Source organism: Leptidea sinapis, chromosome 26 (assembly GCF_905404315.1).
Source record: "Leptidea sinapis chromosome 26, ilLepSina1.1, whole genome shotgun sequence".
Taxonomy (NCBI): domain Eukaryota; kingdom Metazoa; phylum Arthropoda; class Insecta; order Lepidoptera; family Pieridae; genus Leptidea; species Leptidea sinapis.
This window is the reverse complement of record NC_066290.1, coordinates 7,619,393-7,639,042: the sequence shown is the minus strand read 5'-3', so window position 1 is coordinate 7,639,042 and position 19,650 is coordinate 7,619,393. Positions and strand designations below refer to the sequence as shown.

General features: G+C 33.9%; 2 protein-coding genes across 2 annotated transcripts in view; one reads left to right on the top strand and one right to left on the bottom strand.

The window, feature by feature from the left end:
- Window positions 1-19,650, bottom strand: part of LOC126972325 (uncharacterized) — a 768,748-nt gene that overhangs the window by 646,510 nt on the left and 102,588 nt on the right. The gene's annotated exons all lie outside the window — the stretch shown is intronic.
- Window positions 482-11,904, top strand: LOC126972365 (isopentenyl-diphosphate Delta-isomerase 1). The gene is made up of 6 exons (XM_050819063.1): window positions 482-705; window positions 1,765-1,884; window positions 3,603-3,788; window positions 5,495-5,623; window positions 9,095-9,270; window positions 10,057-11,904. The coding sequence occupies exons 2-6, from the start codon at window positions 1,765-1,767 to the stop codon at window positions 10,199-10,201; spliced, it is 756 nt and encodes a 251-aa protein (XP_050675020.1). The 5' UTR covers window positions 482-705; the 3' UTR covers window positions 10,202-11,904.

Here is a 19,650-nt window from a genome sequence, read left to right as displayed (position 1 = left end):
ACAAAAACAGCTGCCCAATAATATTATGATAAACATCAATATTATAAAAATAAAAAATAATATGCAAACATTGCTTTTTATTTCTCCCTCCCAATTACCTCAATTACTCATACCAACACTACTCAATCCTATCCTTTATGTTCTATGTTGTAGCAAAATTAAATAACTAACTCTACGCGCAATTTTAACATGGTAAAAAATTGCAATACCTACATTAAAAAGAAGAGTTGGTTATTTAATTGCGTCACAACATTAAAAATTAATTTTATAATTTCGAGCTTATATATAGTTATTTTCGGGGCCAATTTTCAGATGGCGCCAGTCGTCAAATAGACAGCTCATAATGCGTAGAGAGGGCTCTCTTTTCCCTATATATTATTATACTCTTTGCATTTTTGTTATGACACAGCTGAGTGTCAGTGTCACACTCGTCGTCGTCACTTACAGTCACAGAAGCAGAACTTCATCTTGAAGTTAAGTAATTGAGTTGTCGTATTTACAAAATAATTATTTTTATTTTGTTCGTAACTCTGATTGAGATGGAGGTGTCGCTTATTTTACTAAACCGTGTAAATTAAATTGGTGTTTCTATAATCTAAAAGTAAATCTATACTATTGAGCTGGACCTACGTATAATAAAAGAAATAACAGGAGACGAGTAGAAATTTGAAGACATTGTTACTATTTAAAATATTATTAAAAAAAGTAAGTTATAGCTATTATGTTACATTAAAACCGAAAGACATTTATTTGGAACCATTTTTGTAAAGCTAACAATATTTATGATAGACAGTAATATCGTTAACTTCTCTGATTATCTAATAAATAAATTAATAGGATAATATATTATGACGACTTTGGATTTTATAACAGTACAGATGACAGTTATTTCTTTCATTAATTAAATTTTGAGTTATCTTAATCATAAATTGGGAGTCAATGACATTATCAGATTTTTGCTGTGACACTGGCCTCATTGATAGTTCTTTGTTAAATACTTATTTATTTTCTGTTAAAACCTTGTTTGTAGTTCAACAATATTTCATATAAATTTCCAATACTCAAGTAAACTCAGCAAATTGGATTATTAGTTGTCTAGCCGTTTTTAGCATCCAGTAAAATATTTTTTTTATACAAAAGGAGGACAAACAAGTGTACGGGTCGGCCGTCCACATTCTCTTGCAACACCAGGGGAATCACAGGAGTGTTGCTGGCCTTTAAGGAAGGTGTATATGCTATTTTTGAAGGTAAACAAGTCATATCGTCCTGGAAACGCAGCACAAGGAAGCCCATTCTACAGCTCGTAGTATGTGGAAGAAAGTCCTTCAAAACCGCACTGTAGAAGACTCCGACACATCCAGATGGTGGGGTTGATATCCTTATTTGTCATGCATAGGTGTAATTCGGCAGCAGAAATCAGGTGAAACACTTTTAAGGAACATTCCCTGTCATAAATATGAAAGAGTTAGTGTAATGATTTTTTAAAGTATTCTATTTATATTCATGATAATATTGGTTGGAAGCACTTGTTGCCGAAGCTTAGTCTAGATAGTATAAAGAATTATTCTCTTTCTATGTAATTATATAAAATACCATCCCATATTATATGTTTGTTTTTTAATCATTTAAATCTTATTTTTCTTTTATATAAAATTTTATTTTCCTCACTTCCGGGATTAAATTAAATAGAACAGGATATGTGGCAGGTTTGAGTCCCTCATTGTCCATAAAATATTTTTGTGTAATTATTTTTCTTTATTGAAGATGCTTGTAAGGCGCTTTGCGAGGTCTTTGTGGAAAGACAGTATAAGAATAGAGAGACGGTATTTAGCTGATACAACAAAACCTCAGCCTGATGAATCTGAAGGGGTTGAGCCAGTCCAGGTAAGAATAAATTTATCTATTATATATATATATATATATATATTATATTCTATTATTTTATGACATTACATCTATGCAGAATAGCTTTAAATAATTGGCTAACTTGTCTTGCTTATGATGAAGTGGAAAATCTTCTGATCAGACTGACATGATAAACACACACATTGCATAGATGGACCCAATCAAAGGTCCAATTCAAACCCACATCCACACACTCACTCACTCTCTCACACACACACACACACACACACAATTGTAAATTGTAAAATTTAGTTTTTAATCATTTCTGTTTATTTCTATATTGTTTACTAAATTAAATGATATCTGCTAAGGAAGTTGCGAGATATTCCCAATACAAGTGTCCTAAGACAACTTACTGGGAAGTCTCAACCACTAAAAAATGTATATGTAATCTTTGAAATAAACGAAATTTATTTATTTACTATTATACTATGCATAAAACTCCCAAGTTTTGTCAAAAAAATTGTTGAAAATTTCCAAATCTCAAGGAATCCAAATCACATCATTAGCACTAATGATTATTATCTTCTCAATTAGTTTTTACTATCTATTATATTATGTTCATATTGAGGAGTTCACATATATGTCTTTGTTGGCTAAGTCGAGTTAGCAAATCTTTTGTGGGGCGATGTATATGCTTTTACAACAGGATCCCAGAAAATGTTCAAAACAAAAGTATTACATTATTCAAAAGAATTGTTAAAAAACGTTTGTGTGGTAAAGGTTACTATAACATAAAACACTTTATTAATGATACCACAGATTGGGAATGGAGCGACCACCCTCAGGCTATTAAATAATAAGTTTAATTGTACAATGTTACTTTGTAAATGTTACTTTAATTGTAAAACATATTTTTGATGAAAAAAAGAGCCTGCTGAGTTTGTTGCGCCCATTCTTCTCAAGCCTGAGGCATTCATTTTGGAATGGGTGGTAGCTTTTTGACTTTCAATAAGTGATGTCACATCTTATTTTGAATAAAAATATTTGAATTTGAATGTATGTATTAATTTTTAGACAGTATTAAAATAAAACTGTCAATTGGTGTAAAAGCTTTTTATTAAATTTCTTTTATTAAAATACCTGCCTTTAGTTCCTGGCTAATATGCAAATAACTTGACAGATTTTGACCAGCAGGTGTCTTTTAAAATCCAATTTTCTAAACAATCTCATGAGATCAGTGCCCTTGAAAACTGTAGACTGGCAAATCTGATGTGTTTCATCATTTAATTAAATCTTAGATTATATCTTAATAATAATCTTATAATAACTTAAAATTGCCAATTATATCTAAACTGGCAGTTATAATAATAATAATATTGACACACTTTTTACACAAATTATCTTGCCCCAAGTTAAGCATATATAGCCTGTGTTATGGGTTACAAGACAATGATATATTTAATACAATATACTTACTTAAACATACATAAATTCATATAAACATACATAAATACATTTAAACATCCATGACTCGGAAACAAATATCCAAATTCATCATATAAATGCTTGCACCTACCGGGATTCGAACCCGGGGAGTTACGGGTGGTTTATAGTTGTATACTATTGTTATGCTTAAATTTAATTTCTCATGCCATGCCCATCACACATCTCTACCTTTTCTTCGATTACTTGATACTAATGTAGTTGAACGTGTAAAAAAATCGTATTTGCTTAAGTGTATGTTTCCGTTTTAGCTGGATGCACTAGATAAGGATATTTGCCTGCTGGTTGATGAAAAGGATAACTTTATTGGAACAGCTACAAAACGGGAGTGTCATAAAGTGGGTCCAGATGGTAGTGTGCCTCTGCATAGAGCTTTCAGTGTATTTTTATTTAACAAGAGGGGAGACATGTTTCTGCAAAGAAGATCGAGCCAAAAAGTTTGTTAACATTTCTTTTTTTTGGATGAGAAGAACATACATATAGGCTACTAGATAGTTAGTGACTAGTTCTTTCATCAACAAAGTTACAGGGGTGCTGCCAAATTTTTACATAACAAATTGTAGACATTTTTTTAACACACAGTATGGAAGTTTAGTCTATGATTTGATTTTGTGTGGAGGAAAGTTCCTTGGAAACCAAACTGAAAGAGTATCACACATTCAGATGACGAGGATGACATATATGTTTGTGGATGTGATTGGTTAAAATCAATAAGTTGCTGTATACAAAACTTAATACAACTGAATTTCATAGAAATATTTAAAAACTGAGGACAAGATATGAAATAATATGTACTCAAATTTCAAATATTCAGTTTCTATAATTTTCTATATTATTTTAAGCAGGGACGTGCATATCATATTATAGGCAATTAGGTAGTGCCTACCTAGTTCATAACCTAAATAAGTATAGTATTATGTTAAAGTTAATTTGGTTCTGTTATTTTATTACCAAATTTTTATTGAACAGCCACTTTTAAAAAAAAATCCTTACGCTACATACTATATTCCTACGGTAAGCGATCTTTGCTAATTCCAAAGCTCAGCTACGACTAGTTAGATCTACAATGCATACCTTGCTAGTAAACCAATGCACGCCGCTATTTTAAGGTTCCTAGAGATATCTAGATATTAAATTGAATACTTGAATAATACACAGATATAATCAAATCAGAAGAGACAAAGTTAAAACTCGCATACATTATTTTCACAATTATTTGTGTCAAATAAAAATTCTGTTTAATATAAGACTAATAATTTACACGGCCACCATATTAATTACTTTCTTAACTTAAGATAATATAATGAGAAGATAAGGTTATATAAATGTTATGCTTATGTGGTGTTTGCTGCCATTTTCAGATAGATATGATGATTTTGTAAGTTAACATATAATTCCTTAAATATTATATTAATTTATTCTCCGTTTTAATACGTGCATTTTTAACATTAAAAATTGATTGAGATGGATAGCAAATTAAAAGATACATAACCCGCGAGGTGCCAATCAGACGTGTGACGTCTGCTATCAAAACTACCGTTGAGTGCCAAACCAGACGTCGTACGACTGCTTGGCACACAACGGTAGCAGATATTTTTTCGTTAAATATACACAGAGTAAGACAAGCTACACGATATACCTCAAGAAAGGTAATTTAACAGACTATAAAAGTAAGAATATGTAGTTTAAAACTTTATCTGTGTAAATACGACAAGCCGTCAAAATGCGGTCAGCCGTTTAGCTCTACTTTAAACGAAATTTGTTTAAATTACGCAGTATCTATTGTTTATGCAATCTAACAAAGCGCTAGTTTGTTTAACAACAAAAGCATTGACGTTCGTTTTTATAAACAAGCCGAAACACTTCAAAAGCAATAAATTTTATTGTAACACGAGCCCGTTGAAATTGGCGTCGGTAACGCGCGGCGGCTTAAGACGGGCATGTGCGCCACGCGCTTTGTGGCAGCTTAGCCAGTGACGGGTTATAATAAACAGATAACATGGAGAGAGAGAGACTTGAATGAAGCGGACATAACACTAATATAAATAATCAATCTATATATTATTAAGCGCTGAAAATAGGCGTGAGGAATATTTGTTCGTTTAAATATAACTGAAAAAACTTGTTATTATCATTGTTACAGGTAACATATCCAGATTATTATACAAATGCCTGTTGCAGCCATCCCCTCTACATAGACGGCAAAGCTGAAGACATTGTAACAGCAGCAATTCGCAGGCTGAACCATGAACTGGGCATACCGAAAGATCAGGTAAGGAAGTATTCTCTATGAAAGGCAAAATAAAATTGTTTCTTTGATTTTGTCTTATGAAAATAAGGGACGAGATGATCAGGACGTTCAGCTGATGGTAATTGATACGCCCTGCCCATTACAATGCAGTGCCGTTCAGCATTCTTAAATTGTATTGAACAATTGAGCTCGTCTCATATGATAATGTAATGTAATGTATGAAAATGTAATCTGATATTAAAATTTATTAAAAATCCAAAGTCTCATTGTGTTAACGTCATTATAAATCTTCACACACCCAGCCATGTGTGACTCTTTCGGAAGAATAGCACTATATAATATTATTATACAATAATTAATTGTACATTTCCTCTGATTAAATCATTTTGAATATCTGACGTCTTTTCACTGATGAGTTTAAGCTTTTAATTTATTTAAAGTGAAATTTTATGTCACTGTTATGCAACTTAGGACAATGCATAAGCATTTTATATAATACTAGCTGACCCAGCAAACGTTGTATTGCCAATATTAAAATCGCGATACAAAAGTAACTGTTGATCGTAGATGGGTGAAAATTTGAAGTTGTATGTATTTTTAATGCTGACTCATAATCAAACAAATTTAAAAAAAATGTCAAAAAAATAAAAAAAAAATGGCGTGGACCACCCTTAACATTTAGGGGGATGAAAAATATGTTGTCCGATTCTCAGACCTACGCAATATGCACTCAAAATTTCATGAGAATCGGTCAAGCCGTTTCGAAGGAGTTTAACTACAAACACCGCGACATGAGAATTTTATATATTAGACTAGTGGACCCGACAGATGTTGTCTTGTACATACGTCTTAAATTTGAAAAATCGGTCCAGCCGTTCGGAGTTCACTAACATACACATGAGCGGGAGAATTATATTATATGGACGGAATTGAGAATCTAAACCAATCTCAAATTCACTGGAACACACAAAAAAAACATCAATTGGTCCAGCCGTTTAGGAGGTAATACAATTGTAAATCTAAACCATTCTCGAATCCACGGTTTTTTTTCAATACTCTAGGCTCGTCTTATAGATCCGATACATAATATATTAATATATTTACCAGTGGGAGGCTCCTTTGCATACGATACCCGCTAGATTATGGGTACCATAACGGCACCTATTTCTGCCGTGAAGCAGTAATGTGTAAACATTACTGTGTTTCGGTTAAAAGGGCGCCGTAGCTAGTGAAATTACTGGGCAAATGAGACTTAACATCTTATGTCTCAAGATGACGAGCGCAATTGTAGTGCCGCTCAGAATTTTTGGGTTTTTCAAGAATCCTGAGCGGCACTTCATTGTAATGGGCAGGGCGTATCAATTACCATCAGCTGAACGTCCAGCTCGTCTTTTCCCTTATTTTCATTAAAAAAAAAAGAAATGTAGAGTATTTAATATCAAAATTTAAATATTTTTTTGATATCTGTAATAGTTATTATAACAGTAACTTAACGATTACAGCCTGTATCACTTACGAGAGTTTAAATAATTTTATTTTTTAATTTGTAGTAATTTATAATTGAAGTTTTAATCGTTTCGCATTTAGTTAAATAACGGATGGCTAGTCACGTTTTTGCATCGCTATTGTTGTACTTGGTAATAATAATCGCTTTTTATTATAATATTAGCTAAGTTATAACAGTGTTTAGCACTTAAGAATAGTATTTTCAACTAAAATAATTTACTTTTCAGCATATTTTTTCCCGTTGGCTTTAAAATCAAACGGAACTATGCGATTGTAATAAACATAATCAACTAAACCAAATATCTGCCAATATCGAGTCGGATATATTATTTTATTATTTAATGTTACACATAGTAAACAATTTGTAATGATTTTAAAGTGATAACCCTCACTTCTAGCATAAATACATAAACTTATCAAGATTTTATTATTATAAAAATTCCGTGATGCGCGTACAAATGAAAAACTTTATAATTTTATTTACATAGATTTATTTACGATGTTTACACAAATAAAATATGAAAACAAAATTTTATATAATAATAATAATAATAATAATTTATTTCGGACAATATACATCCATAAGTATTAGTTATTAAGTTAGTAACAATTATTCTTAGACTAAGTTAGTAATGTTAGTGGTAGTGTAAGTAATTGTATGTTAGTTAGAATTTTTCTTAAAAATTATGTTAGTATAGTTAGTTATTTTTACAATAAGTTGCACCTAGCTAGAGGCGCATGCAAACCTATCCAATGCCTCAGCAGTGGGGAGTCCCACCTGCATGCCAACGCGCTTAGGATAGTGTTTATGAACGATGCGGGACTCGAACCCACGACCTCTGGCGTTCCACGCGAGTGCTCTTCCAACTGAAATAACCGTTCGAGTGACGTATCGTCATAAAATCTTGTGTGCTTTGTTCAACTCTCAGGTTGTGGCTTCATCTACAGGATCCACTTTACAGTTGATAACCTGCTCAACCCCAATATTTGCATATTAGAAAATTGACTTGAGATGTCGCACTTGTAAATCTAAACAATTTATTATGTTTTTAAAGTCATAAGCGTGAGAAGTGAGAAGCACTCGCACGGAACGCCAGAGGTCGTGGGTTCGAGGCCCGCATCGTTCATAAAATTTTATTTTCATATTTTATTTGTGTACACATAGTAAATACACACATTGTGTATTACTATGTAAATAAAATGAGACAGTTTTTCATTTCTGCGCGCATCACGGAAAGCTACTGTTTAGACACTTTGCGCTTATCTCAAAATTATTGCGATATGTTCATGTATATAAAAACTTTTTAAAGTTTTAGGAAACAACATGAGAATAATTTATATTTTCAAATTTTATCATAGTTTTGTTAGTAATCTGTATGTCACTTGACCGAAAACGCCGACCACCATTTTGTGCCATCAGAAACAATTTGTTTATAACAATACACCAACGATACGGACTCAGATTAAGGATTGGTCTCTGCACTCCAACTAGATACCGCACTACCTAAGAACAATAGCTTCTTTATTGCGGCAACTATTAGATGCGTCTACTCTATTCTATGCTTCCTACTGTGACTCCTGTGGAAGATATACCATAAGTTTTCCAATGTCACGTTATAGTAGACCACCAAGCTTAGAAAATTTTTGTATTCTAATTTGATTGGTAGTGATTGGTGCTAAAGATTGAAACAAGTTTTATTTTCTTATTGGCATGGCATCTTTCAAATTTTGTAACATACGCTTCGTGCTATTTTACATTGAAATTAATGAAATACAAAGTATTTACTGATGATATGTTATCACAGTGTCTTTCATATTTCTTGTAGTATTATCTTTACAAAGTTTTACTACGCAACCCGGCATTTTAGTTTATCTTTTTACATTTAAAATATCGAAGAATAGGCCTATTGTATGCCTTGATTTGACGTCAATAAAATGGCGGCAATCTCAACACTCAAGGATATAGAACCTTGTTGTCGTATTCAGATGGATCCGGAGATGTTTACGTTCCTGACCCGCGTGCACTACCACGATCCCGGAGACGGCGTGTGGGGCGAGCATGAGATAGACCACATCCTGTTCTTCCAGAGCGATGTCAAGGTCAAACCCAACTCCGACGAGATATCCGAGTACTGCTTCGTGCCCAAAGACGAGTTTAACGCGTAAGTCTTACTCTAGAATGCATTATGTTTTGTTTTTTTTTTAAGAAAAAGGAGGACAAACGACGCCTATATTATCGTACAACATCAGAGGAATTATATGAGCGTTGCCGGCCTTTAAGAATGGTGTACGCGCTTTTTTTGAAGGTACCCATGTCATATCGTCCCGGAAACACCGCACAAGGAAGCTCATTCCACAGCTTTGTAGTACGTGGAAGAAAGCTCCTTGAAAACCGCACTTGAAGACAGACACATTCAGTTGGTGCGGATGATATCCTAATTTGTGGCGTGTCGTGCGAAGGTGCAATTCGGCGGCAGGAATCAGGTGAAACAGCTCTTCGGAACACTCCCCGTGATAAATGCGGTAGAAGTCACACAATGAAGCGATTTCTCTACACAACGCCAAGTGATCCAGCCGTTCACAGAGCACTGGTTCCCCGAGATGTAGTCATAGATACAGTGCCACAACCTGAGAGTTGAACATGACATACCAAGATTTACGATACATGCGTCACTCGAACTGGTTAAGTTGGCCTGAGAGTTGTGATCACATTTTGCGAAGGTTAATAACAGACAATGTTTGTGCTCCGCGACCGCATTTTATGTTTTTCATTTTAAATTATACAGCAGTAAAACTAACTGTTAAGTTAAAATCTGGATTCAAAATAATAAAAGAGTAGAGATTGAATATTAAAAGCGGCCGTTAGTGAGATTATTCTTAGGTCCTATTTTAGAGCTTATTGGCAACTAGAATGGGAAATGTATACAGTACTGAATTTTTTTTTGCAGTTATCTTCCCACCCTGGAAGGACCTATAACACCATGGTTCAATATGATACGCCGCCACCGACTTAAACTATGGTGGAATAACCTTCACCGAATCAAGGAGCTCGCTGAACCTGACAAAATTCAGAAGTTCTTGAACGAGAAATAATTCATTGAGTTATCTAACTGGTCTTATATCACTGTGATGGCCGTTTTGGCGTCATCTCTCCTTAAGCTTTTAAACTATTTTTATGGAACAATTACTGTTTCTTTTGATTCTAAGTGAACACATTGTGTTACGACATAATTGAAATTAGTCAAAGCGGCCACCATAACGTGATAATATAATCGTTCAGTCATTCACATTACTTTCGCCGCCGTTTATCTGTCCCACACACGCATGATCGCATATTTAAACTGAAAGAATTTCTTACTAATATTGCCGCCAAAAAATGGCGGATTGATAGTCTGCTTATCTATAACATGTGTATGTAATATCGTAGTATTATTTTATGGTTTTAAATCTTAATTTCCTCGCAGGGGTGTATGGTTTAGATTGTAACTAGGGTTTCTCATAAAATTAATTCTGAGTAGAGTCCCATCATTTCCTCGTTGTAACGAGAGGCGCAAATTTTCTGTCTGACAAATCGATCCGAGCATAGTTACTAATGTCAAACACTATTTGCCCGCGTTGACAGAATTCTTTGTAGCGCTGGGCATAAACGCATATTACTTTATTGTTGTATCTACTCTTTGTTTATAAGAAAGACGACTAGATAACGACGTAGATAATACAATAACACAATTATATTCATCCAAGCACGATAAACAAATTAATGCTACGGCCACACTACTTTCTGTCTACCGCTCTTACCGCAATAATCATCGCTTTCGAAAGAATGGCTCCCCGGAGCTATTCTCCTGGGGCCTACTCCTAAAATCGATATTCGATATATCGTGGCATTAGTCGTGTCGAATCCTACTCTTAGTTACATCGTATATTCAATGTCGAAACGATGATTGAACGAACGAAACATTTTTCGATACTATCGGTCCTAACCCTACTCTTAGTTGAAAATGTCAGATTCGAATTCGACGAACAATTAAACGTCACTTTTACGATAATCTCAACGACACCTTCAAGGCTGTCGTTTCTACTATCGTTTCAAGTTGTATAGATATATTTGCCATACAATATACACACTTAATAAATAAAATTGAAATAATTATATGTGATTTACTATTCAACAGGTTTTTTTTTCTACCAAGTAATTTCAAGTCAGTTCAAGTCATTTTGTTGATCGTTTATGCGTCGAAAGTAATGCAAATGGCCGCCTTAGAAATAGGAAGTTGACGAGAAGGGTTGAGTTACTTTTTTTTACATTTAATTATCTGCAAGTTTTGTATTATTTATTAAATTTTAAGTGGTCATATTATATTCATTACATAATTTTTGAATATTTAAATTTTGTGTAAATGATACCAAATTGGTGGTGCAGAGTCTGGCATGGTCCTTAGCGTCTAAACTATGTTTTGACTTTTGACACTTAACAGCGACTACGATTTTTTAGACATTAGTATTATGAATTATCACTAATATATTATAAGGCTGGTGGTGTTAACTTAACTTAAACTTCAACATCAGCTTGCAGTGCTACGCTGTTATTACTGGTGGACATTTATCACACATTAATTTTAAGTAATCCTTGTAAGCATTTTAGTTAGATGCGACAATTATTAGGTTATTTTTTGTTTGGCAATATATAAGTTGATGTATCTTATTCGTTAGTTATACCAAATGATTTAATTTAAATAATTATATTGTATATTAATTCATATTTTGGTGCCTAAATAAAATATATTTATGAAAAAGGCTGTTTTATTTCTAATTCAACAATAACTCTATTACTTGTTCAGTATTCGCTTTGCGTTCCTATCTTGGTTAAGACATATTCGGTACTCGATATTAAATTAAAATAATTCTGAAATGTATAATTTAATTTTGTGGAAAATTAATATCGAGACAACCAAATCTAGCAAATAAACACAGAAATCTCTGCAGGCGATTCGTTCGACCAAAATTGTAGGCAAAAGAACAGATTGCTTCTACAGAACAGTATGAAAAGTCATTTCATATTTTTTAAATCAAAAGAGAAGACAGTCGTAGAAAACTGGGAACCAATTATATGGGTATGTATGCATATTAAAGTATCGGCCTATTTCTGCCGTGGAGTAGTAATGTGTAAGCATTACTGTGTTTCGGCCGCCGTAGCCGTTGTGAAATTACTGGGCAAATGAGACTTAACATCTTATGTGGCGAGACTTGACACAGGGTGACGAGCACAGGTCTAGTGCTGCTCAGACTTTTTAGGTTTTTCAAGGATCTTGAGCGGCACTGCATTGAAATAATAATAATATTGACACACTTTTTACACAAATTACCTTGCCCCAAGTTAAGCATACATAGCCTGTGTTATGGGTTACAAGACAATGATATATTTAATACAATATACTTACTTAAACATGCATAAATTCATATAAACATACATTTAAACATCCATGACTCGGAAACAAACATCCATATTCATCATATAAATGCTTGCACCTACCGGGATTCGAACCCGCGACCTCTAGCTTAGTAGGTAGGATCGCTAACCACTCGGCTATACAGATCGTCATGTAATGGGCAGAGCGTATCAATTACCAGCAATTAAGCTGATAAATACAGCAATACATACAATTAAGCTAATAAGCTGAACGTCCTGCTAGTCTCATCCCTAAAAAGTAGGACACTATTATTAACTCTGCAAAAACCCATCATCTATCACAAATAATACTATCGGAGTAACATACAGCGCTCAACAACCTGGGCAGTAAATAACGTGTCAGCTCACGCCTAGGTTGAACTATATACCTACCTGGTTGAAGTGTGTACATCTAATACCGAATGACTGGTGAGACAAGATTATGCATGCTTGGGATCGCATCATACAAATTGTGACAAGGAAAGAAGTGACGAAAACAATATTTTGTGTGAGTGTCTATTTTACTTGCAACCAACACGTCAGTTGTGATCGTAATTATTTGTATTTTGACGACAATCATAAGATATCTGTTATAAAAACATCCGGATCCATTATATGAAAAGTTTTGGAGGAAATAATGTACAAACGACTAACCGGCTTTTTTACGAAATTCACTTATTGAAAGTAAAAAAAATTACTACCCATTCCAAAATGAATGCCTCAGGCCTGAGAAGAATGGGCGCAACAAACTCAGCGGGCTTTTTTTTTCATCAAAAATATGTTTTACAATTAAAGTAACATTTACAAAGTAGCATTGTACAATTAAACTTATTATTTAATAGCCTGAGGGCGGTCGCTCCATTCCCAATCTGTGGTATCATTAAGAAAGTCATTTATGTTATAGTAACCTTTACCACACAAACGTTTTTTAACAATTCTTTTGAATAACGTAATACTTTTGCTTTGAACATTTTCTGGGATCCTGTTGTAAAAGCATATACATCGCCCCACAAAATACTTGCTAACTCGACTAAGTCGAGTAGTAGGCATTATAAGCTTATGTCTGATCCTGATGTTAACATTATGGTTATGACAGTTTCTGGCAAATTCACTTATGTGCCTATGAACATACATTACATTATCATGAATATATTGAGAAGCAACAGTCAAGATGTTAACTCTTTGAATTTTGCTCTCAATGGTTCCTTGGGGCCTAGGTTATAAATAGCGCGAATAGCCCTCTTCTGCAGCACAAATATTGTATTAATGTCGGCAGCGCTGCCCCACAGCAATATACCATAGGACATAATACTATTGAAGAAACTAAAGTATACAAGTCGCGCCGTATCTATGTCAGTTAATTGTCTAATCTTTTTAACCGCGTATGCTGCAGAACTAAGTCTGTTCGCCAATCCTTCAATATGGGGGCCCCATTGTAATTTGGAATCCAGAGTAATGCCAAGAAATTTAGCAGATTCCACCGATTTTATCACCTCTCCGTTAAACAAAACACTTGCAACAACATTTTTTACATTTGGTACGGTAAATTTTATATATTTCGTTTTCTTGCTATTTAACAACAGGTTATTAGCGTTAAACCAGTACACGATGTTAGATAGAATATCGTTCACTTCGTCATACATAGCTTGGTTTTTTTTCACTTTGAAAATCAGTGAAGTGTCGTCCGCAAACAATACTACCTTATGTTTTTTCTCCCTAAGATTAGGAAGATCATTTATATAGATAAGGAAGAGGAACGGACCGAGAATAGACCCTTGTGGTACCCCCATACTGAGAGGAGTCCCAGGAGATCTCCTGCCATTCACGTCAACCTTCTGAATTCTATTGTTTAGACATGAAATCAGAAGATCGAGCGCAGTTCCCTTAATGCCATAGTGACATAGCTTCCTGACCAGCGTTGAATGTTGAACACAATCAAAAGCCTTAGATAAATCACAGAAGATGCCAAGTGCATTCTGCGATTCCTCCCAGGCATCAAAAATATTCTTGATAAGCTCAACACCTGGATTCGTTGTTGAACGTCCCCTAGTAAAGCCAAATTGTTTCAAATGAAGTAACTTATGAGAGTTAAAGTAAGTAAGCATTTAGCTTTAAATTATTTCTTCAAAAATTTTACTAAGGGTCGGCAAAACCGACACAGGACGGTAGTTATTCGGGTCTGAAGAGCATCCCGATTTAAATATTGGTTTAATTTTACTATGTTTCAGAAGGTCAGGAAACACGCAATTGTTAATACAATTATTAAAGACTATTGCAAGATATGGTGCTATGACATCAATTATTGAACTTATTATTTTAACAGAAATGCCCCATATATCAGCAGTTTTTTTCATGTCTAGAGATTTAAAGTTTTAATTATTTCTCCAGGGCTAACAAAACTAAAATTGAAACTTTGTTGATATCCTATAACATTTTCCAGAAGAACTGACTCAGCAACACTGGTGGAGGAGAAAAGAGTGTTTGTGATAGAAACTGGAATCTCAGAAAAAAAAATCTCAAAAGCAGTAGCAATTTCCTGCTGAGATTGAATTGAATTATTGTATTGTTTATTGATAGATTAATTAATATAAATCAAGAATGAAACTAAAGCCTCAGGGTAATGTACTTGGACCATTATTATTTCTACTATATCAATGACCTACTCAATATTACAGAAAATAAATGTGTGTTATGTGCTGATGATATAACAATAATTATCCCTGACACAAACTCAAAAAGATCATACAACTCGGTCATAAATGATGAAGTCATTAAAGTCGGCAAAAGGTTAGAAAGTAATATTTTAAACTACCTGTGCCCCGCGGTTTCACACGCGTTTTTCTCGTTTCCGTGGAAATACCGAGATAAAATATTGCCTATATTATAGCCTGTACATCATTTTGTTCTATTGTCAATAGCTTTTGCAGCGCACGCAAAAATACGTTTTCGATTTTATATTACGGATCCCTAATTTTGAAAAAAAACATAGCCTATAGCCTTCCTCGATAAATGGACTACCCAACTCTGAAAGAATCATTCAAATCGGACCAGTAGTACCAGAGATTAGCGCGTTCAAACAAACAAACACTGCAGCTTTATAATATTACTAGCTGACCCGGCAAATGTTGTTTTGCCATATAAAGTATAATTCACGCGATAGTTTTATAAGTAATAAAATATTGCCTATATTATAGCCTGTACATCATTTTGTTCTATTGTCAATAGTTTTTGCAGCGCACGCAAAAATAGGTTTTCGATTTTACACCTTGTGTTACAAAATAGCAATTTTATTACGGATCCCTAATTTTGAAAAAAAAACAAGCCTATAGCCTTCCTTGATAAATGGACTACCAAACACTGAAAGAATCATTCAAATCGGACCAGTAGTACCAGAGATTAGCGCGTTCAAACAAACAAACAAACACTGCAGCTTTATATATTAGTATAGATATTGATATAATTAAACCAAAACTTATACAATTAAAAATAACTTAAAATTATAATACCATTTACACACCTTTAAGAACCATATTTTATAGGTACAATGACATTAAAATTAATGAGATTGAAAGTACCACCAAATTGTTAGGCATAATAATTGTACCTGATTGGACAGCTCACGTTGAATCTTAATGCAAATGTCTTAATAAATTTGTGTTTTCAATTATTTTTGAATGTATAAGTAGGTATGGTATCATAATATGGTTTAACTCGACAGTAATAAATAGTCTTAATAGCGCAAAATAATTTTTCGAGGGCTGCAGAAGGAAAAGGGCCCCTTGATAGCTACAGACCCGTATTTATAAAATATAACTTATTAACTATTGCTGGAATATACATATTTGAATGCTGTACATTTGTTGGAAACAAAAAAAAACGAATTTAGATACCTAATATGAAAACACCTCTTTTTCCATCCAGGGACCAAAACTACAAGTACCATACTGTAGAACTGCATTGTTTCAGAGAAACTTTTTTTGTATGTGCCTAAAAATCTATAATGACATCCCAATGATAATAAGAGAGCTATCTTCAAATAGTAATTTCTCATCTAAATTTAAAATACATAATATATCTTAGTATAAACTGTTTATACTTATTCATTCGATATCTTCAATTAAAAAACTGACATAATATAAAACATATTGATATATCTTAATATATATAAGAAATAATTCTTGATGTTTTGAAATATTATTGGCAAATTCCTATAAAACAGTATTTTCTTATATCTACAGAACAACGTCTTTGGGGTCAGCTAGTATAATATACACTGGCCTTCAAAAGTAAGTATCACACTTTTAAAATTGGGATAACGTTTTAAGTTCACAAGATATACTTTCGAAATAAAAAGGACTCCAAAGAGAATTTAATTTTGTACATAAAAACTTTATAGTCGGTAACCTTCTTTTAAGAATTGGCTGAAAAAAAACTTCAAAAATAAAACCATTCCTTTTTCAAAGTGGACGTTTCCGAATTACAATTTGACCATTCACATTTTTCATTCTGTTTTAATTTTTTTTTCAAGATCGATTGGTCTTGTTTTAAAAATTTATGCTAAAAAGCACATAATATTTCTTTATCATGCCTCTTTCAGTTGAAGACTGTGCTAGGATCATGGCTTTTCTGGAACTAGGCATCAGTATGCGTCGCACTGCAAGAATGGTGGGTGTGACGGTACGAACGGTCCAGAAGGTAAAGCGAAGGTACGAAGAGACTGAACACCATCTGAGGAGACCTTGTAATGGCAGACCCAGGTGTACCAGTGCCCGAGATCGTTATATTATTTCCACTGTGTTACGAAATTGCCACCAAAATGCAGTTGAAGTCCAGCAACAGCTACTTCAGACCCGGAGGGACTACATTAGTGACAGTACAGTGAGAAGAAGACTTGCTGAAGCAAATTTGAAACCCCGAAGACCAGCGAGTGGCCCAAAACTCGAGAGACAGCATCGAGTAGCGAGACTGCGATACGCCCGTGAACACATGCAGTGGGATGAAGAAGAATGGTCAAGAATTTTATTTGCAGATGAGTCTCAATTCTCCCTTTACACTTCTGATGGTAGGCGAAGTGCTTACAGGCGACCTGGTGAGCGATACCTTCAAGCCTGCATCTCAGAATGAGTCCAATACGGTGGAGGCAGTGTACATGTATGGGCATATCTTCAGAAGGTCGCACAGAGCTAGTAGCCATAGAAAATGGCACCCTCACTGGGCAAAGATATGCTCAAGAGATTCTCAATGAGTATGCAGGGCCGTATTTAGCAAATATGGGTGATGGATCGATGGTGATGCATGATAATGCCCGGCCACACACGGCTCATATCGTACAAGAGTATATTCAGGAGGTCGGTATCAGCGTGATGGCTTGGCCATCAAGAAGTCCTGATCTCAATCCAATTGAACACGCCTGGGATGAGCTTGGGAGGCTAGTCAGAAATCGCAGACCACCACCTACTACCCTCAGAGCACTAAAGCAGGCCCTGGTAGAAGAATGGGAGAATATTCCCCAACATCGGCTCCGAAACCTAGTGTTTAGTATGCCAAACCGGCTCGAAGCTGTAATCAGAGCTCGAGGAGGCAATACCAGTTATTAAAAATTAAATAACATGTAATACATTTTAGTTGAATTTTTTTACACTCAACTAAAAATGTCTATTTTCATTGTTTTATCTTTTTTAAGTTAAAAATGTTACTAATGGATAATTTTAGTTTCTAAGAATTAAAGCCTATAAAATTTGCAACAAAACGTTTCTAATCTTAAATCTCTACCTTCTATAGTTAAGAAAAAAATTTAATCTGAAAAGTGTGATACTTACTTTTGCAGGCCAGTGTATATTGAAAAATATAATAAAATAATATTTGCAATATAATATTTGCAGGTCATAAATATGGAAAACATGTACTTTATAATATTTATGTAACATCAATCTAAAATGTTATATGCAAATAAAAACGTTGACTTGAAGTGGTAATGAAGAATGTTAATGGGTATGCGAAGTCGCTTGAAACTTTATCGCAATAAAGTCTATCGGCCTTACAAATAAAATTGGCATATTGTTATAACTAAGCATAAACCAAGAAAATGCAAAATGTTTACAATTAGACATTTTGCTTACGATTGGTTAATTCGGACGTATAACGTTTCCCGCGTTTATTTGCTGTCAAGGTTGCTTGTCATTCGGAAAACTTCATAATTATCATTGTATTGACAGTGTTGTTAACGATATTGTAAACATTTTGCATATTCTTTGTTTATGCTTAGTTACAACTTTATACCAAGTTTATTTGTAAGGCCGTATGTGTATATAAATAGACTGGTCTTTGTTTCATTTCGAAATAACAATTAGTTTATATTTGTCACACATCAAAAGTCCCCATAAATTATTATTTGCCGCACGAGCGCGCAGCCGCTGTGTGACGTCTCAGGTCAACACTCACATAATATTTTATTTCCTTATTTAGTGGTTGTGCGTATACATTTCGGCACAACACATATGCCTTTATATTTATTTAAATTAAACATTTCAATCAGTATTTGCGTAATATCCTAGTGAAGTCTCCGGATGTGGAAACTCGCGGCATGCGCATATGTTTACAATCGAATATCTCGGAAAGAAGTATCGAAAAAATTTTTAGACACAATTTTTATATTTTCTATGTGAACATTCTTCATAGTGTTTTACATAGAACCCCAAAAAAAAAGAACAAACATAGCAATATTCAATGGAAATTATAAAACGAAACCTTTCATGCATAGGTACGTACATTTTTAGTTAAAATAATATTACTCACTTGCTTTGTAAAATTTTGAGCACATATTAACTGAATAAAGAATCCCACGATATTATAAAAAAAATGTTAACTATAATTACCATGATCGGTATATTATTCAACCAAATCAGAAGAAAGTTCAAATTATCTTTCTCAGAACAAAGAACAAGCTAATTTGTTCCGGTTACAGGATAAGTCATCCCTTTTGGGTGTACGTGCATGGTAAATCCAGTTTTTACTTTTATCCTAGACACCCGTACTTCAGCCACCCATGAGCATGCAATAATTATGCAAATGACGCAAACGCCGGATTATGCAA

Bases quoted from the DNA above. Each gene is read 5' to 3' on its own strand.
- LOC126972365 (XM_050819063.1), top strand. From the start codon at position 1,765: ATGCTTGTAAGGCGCTTTGCGAGGTCTTTGTGGAAAGACAGTATAAGA. The intron at 3,789-5,494 runs GTTTGTTAACAT...TCATTGTTACAG, and splicing joins AAAGAAGATCGAGCCAAAAA to GTAACATATCCAGATTATTA. The intron at 5,624-9,094 runs GTAAGGAAGTAT...TGTCGTATTCAG, and splicing joins TGGGCATACCGAAAGATCAG to ATGGATCCGGAGATGTTTAC.